Source organism: Orbicella franksi, chromosome 1 (assembly GCF_964199315.1).
Source record: "Orbicella franksi chromosome 1, jaOrbFran1.1, whole genome shotgun sequence".
NCBI classification, from domain to species: domain Eukaryota; kingdom Metazoa; phylum Cnidaria; class Anthozoa; order Scleractinia; family Merulinidae; genus Orbicella; species Orbicella franksi.
Genome location: NC_138145.1, coordinates 14,096,561 through 14,099,971, shown reverse-complemented (window position 1 = coordinate 14,099,971; position 3,411 = coordinate 14,096,561). Strand labels below are relative to the sequence as shown.

Genomic DNA, 3,411 nt, shown 5'->3' with positions numbered 1-3,411 from the left:
CTGTTTGTTCAAATGAATGCCGAGTATAAAAATATAAGGATCTTTTAAGATGTTGATTGTTGAAATAGTTAACAATATGCTCTGTTCTCTTCCATTGATGATATATTAGTTCTTCCAATAAAGCACCTAATTGTACCTAATTGCTGCATGCATAACTTACAACGTGTACCCCAATGGCGCCTATTCGGGTGGAATTTTTCAGGTAACAATCTTAAAGTAAATCTACCACGAAAGGAGCTTTAAAAATCACAGAAATATACACCTAGAAAAAAAGCCGACAAACGCAACCCGGACCACTGAAAAAACATTCTATTTAGCTTGTCCAGTTCTTAGAAAAAAAAAGAAAATTATTTATCAGCCGATTTTTATTTTCTTACATCCCTTAGTTATTGATATCACAAAGTAATTTACCGGGTCCTCTAGTAATTGCGATTCGCCCAATAAAGCCTATTGCTTGTATATTATTTACACTGCCAGTCATTTATACTGATTGAAATAACGTTGACAAAGCAAGTTCGTAACTGTTTGTGATTGCCAGCTGGACTAAATAAATCAGTCATTTCCAGAAGAAATTTCAGAGCGTAATCGAAATTTTCTCAATCACCGTGCAACGTATGAAAACTTCAATTCGTCAAGAAGATCTCATGTTTCGGTGACGTACGTAAATTATTTTTCGTTACGGTGAGATAAAGCACTTCAAATAAACCATGCAATATAGCCAGCCCAGAATATTGTGTTGACTAAAGAAATTGTAATATTGCTTCGTTTTTCGGTGGGACAGCAGCTGTGTATTTCACAACTGTTTTTTTGTTATTGTTGTTCTCTTGCAGGATGAATAATCGAGGGTTTTTGTTCGTCTTGATTTTTGCTTATTCGCGTATAGTGAATGGCGAATGGTCGGTGAATGAAAAAGCATGGCAGCCTTGCTCTCTCTACTGTAACTGCTCCTTGTTGGATGACTCCGTTATGGCGGCTAAATGTAACTTACAAGTAAATGAGAAACCCTGTGAAACCTTTATTCTTCCCAGCGATGCGTCAGTTTTGTAAGTATAGAAATGGTTACGTACGATTTGATAGTGTGGTATACTTCCACAACATGTTTCTTCAGTTCTTTATAACTGATACAAATAAGAGATCCAAATTCGATTTGCTTTATGTACACTCATTGTCTTTTCTTACGATTTCAGAGATTTGTCTAGAAGTAACCTGGTTGAAGTTCCGTCGTGTGTGCTGAGCAAAAGTGAAAATATCATCGTTCTGTAAGTGTTCTAAAGTCGTCACCCGAAAGCTATTGCTCGACACATTCAGCTTGTAATTTGAAAGAAAAATAACACAGAAAATATTCCCTTGTCTACATACCCGGGGGATATTCCCTTTAAGTATAAATCTACTAGCGTTCTATCATGAATGGCGTCTCTGATTGGCTACGCTACTCACTCTCTATTCTGTGATAGGCAGTGGGTAGCGTAGCAGCTTGCGCCAGGGGCCGCTTCTTTGTGTTTTCGAAGTGTCTTTGAAGAGGATTTAAATTAAATTTTTGAGCGACTAGTAGATTTATACTAAAACAATTAGATTATCACGCGTTATAGTTCACCACTAAAATTTTGTCCGATTCTTATTGGTTTAAATTGATCACGTGACGCGATAGTGTTCATCCGCGGCGAGACACTATCAGCCCATGGTGTCCGTCCGAGGAGTATACCCAGATGGATAGTACTCGTCCGTGAAAATTTTTCTGTAAACAAGCGGGCTTATAGAAAATAAACAATTGAAATTGTATCAAGTGGGTTTTTGCTGTTTTCTTTTTCAAATTTTACATTTAGCTCTCACGGCTTTCATCTAAAAAAGTTGAAAATAATTCAATATGATTTTTGAACTGGCGCGCGGAAGAAACTTTAGTGGTCGACAAAAAAAAACTTTGGAGTGTTTATGTCTCGGAACTATCGGCCTGATAGTTGCCCCTTGGAAATTTGATGTTCTTAAAACTAGCAGACTTGTTTTAAGAACATCAAATTTCCGCGGGGGGCAACTATCAGCCGATAGTTCCTCGACAGAAACACTCTATTGTTCAAATAGAAATCTCGAGCTCATAATCTAACTGTTTAATACGGGTTATATGGGTATGTGCGGCACCAAAGGGTTTGGTTTTCAGCCGGTATCGATTTTTGTAATTTTGGTCAGAAATAGGGTATGGTTTTGCATTCTAATCTTGAATTGGGTATGTTTTTTTACAAGAAGCTACTTTTTCATCATTATCGATAAGACCATCAACAAAAGCCCTTCATAAATTATGTTTAGGGCGACTGTGTCAGCCGCATATGGCCATAAACAGGATATCGAATTTTTGGCCAGGTCATAAAAATAATAGGGTAGCATAGGAAAATCGCAGATTTTGATAATAAATAAGCTAAGGGTTTTGGGAAGCGGGCTACACACCCCCACCCAATTTTTATGTGGGAGTATTCCCCCCTGGGTCTACATAATCTGCGCACCATTTTTTCTTTGTTGTTGTGTGCGCTCATTTCCAGAATTTGAGAGCTATATCATGAATGGTGCATCATCCGTCTCGGTCATCACAATCTTAGTTCTTCACTATTTTATTATTCACTTCAAGAAAAGGAAACATAAGGGAAAAAAGCACAGAATTTACTCACTACATCGTTTCATAGCGCCTTTAATAATTAACTGAAGGCTCCTTGCCAACGAGAAAAGAGCCAATGACTGCATAAATAACTTCATGACTGCATGATCTGTGAACTGGCTGTCGAGGTTTCCTAAAATTAATTTATGGCGGGAATTTACAATGCTTTTACGTATTTTGAAATATTTCGAAAATTTAGACAAAGTTAAAACTTTAGTAAATGCCTTTTCACTCTCAGGTCGCTCTCGGGTAACAGCATAGACGTCATAGAAGAAGAATCTTTTCCATTCATGCCACATCTTCTGCATTTGTGAGTATTTTGATTTTACATGATTGTTGCTGCTGTTGTTGTTGTTGTTGTTGTTGTGGTTGTGGTTGTTTTCGTTGTCTAATCTCAGCGTTTGCTCCATGCTTTCGAAAAACTTCAAAAAGCTTATTGTCATATAGGTCAATGTACTTAGCTTCAAGCTGCAATGAGCGTGCTAGCCAGTCACGATGGTTCTTGAAGACAATTTGCTCATTGCATATCGTATATCACTAATATTTTTTGTTTGCAGAGACCTGTCTTTTAACGAACTCCATGAATGGAAAGGAAACATTTCCATCAACCTCTCCAGCCTAGAATCAGTCGACTTGACAGGAAACCATCTGTACCTCCCAGACGACAATCTCTTTGGCCTTTCCAGTCTATTGGAGATTAACGGGGTCACGTGGAATGCCCACTGCAGAGAATGTCTACTGGCAAAAACCGAACTACTGATCGAGTCAAA

The 3,411-nt window shown here is 37.9% G+C and overlaps 1 protein-coding gene across 1 annotated transcript in view; it reads left to right on the top strand.

Annotated features, from left to right (window-relative positions):
- Nucleotides 1-679: 679 nt before the first annotated feature.
- LOC145480001 (follicle-stimulating hormone receptor-like) overlaps nt 680-3,411 on the top strand; it is a 3,975-nt gene continuing 1,243 nt past the window's right edge. The window contains exons 1-4 of the mRNA XM_081458521.1: nt 680-1,043; nt 1,188-1,259; nt 2,880-2,951; nt 3,199-3,411. The exon at nt 3,199-3,411 is cut by the window's right edge and continues 1,243 nt beyond it. Coding sequence (XP_081314647.1) covers nt 832-1,043; nt 1,188-1,259; nt 2,880-2,951; nt 3,199-3,411 — 569 coding nt within the window. The 5' untranslated portion in view covers nt 680-831. The remainder of the gene's footprint in view (nt 1,044-1,187; nt 1,260-2,879; nt 2,952-3,198) is intronic.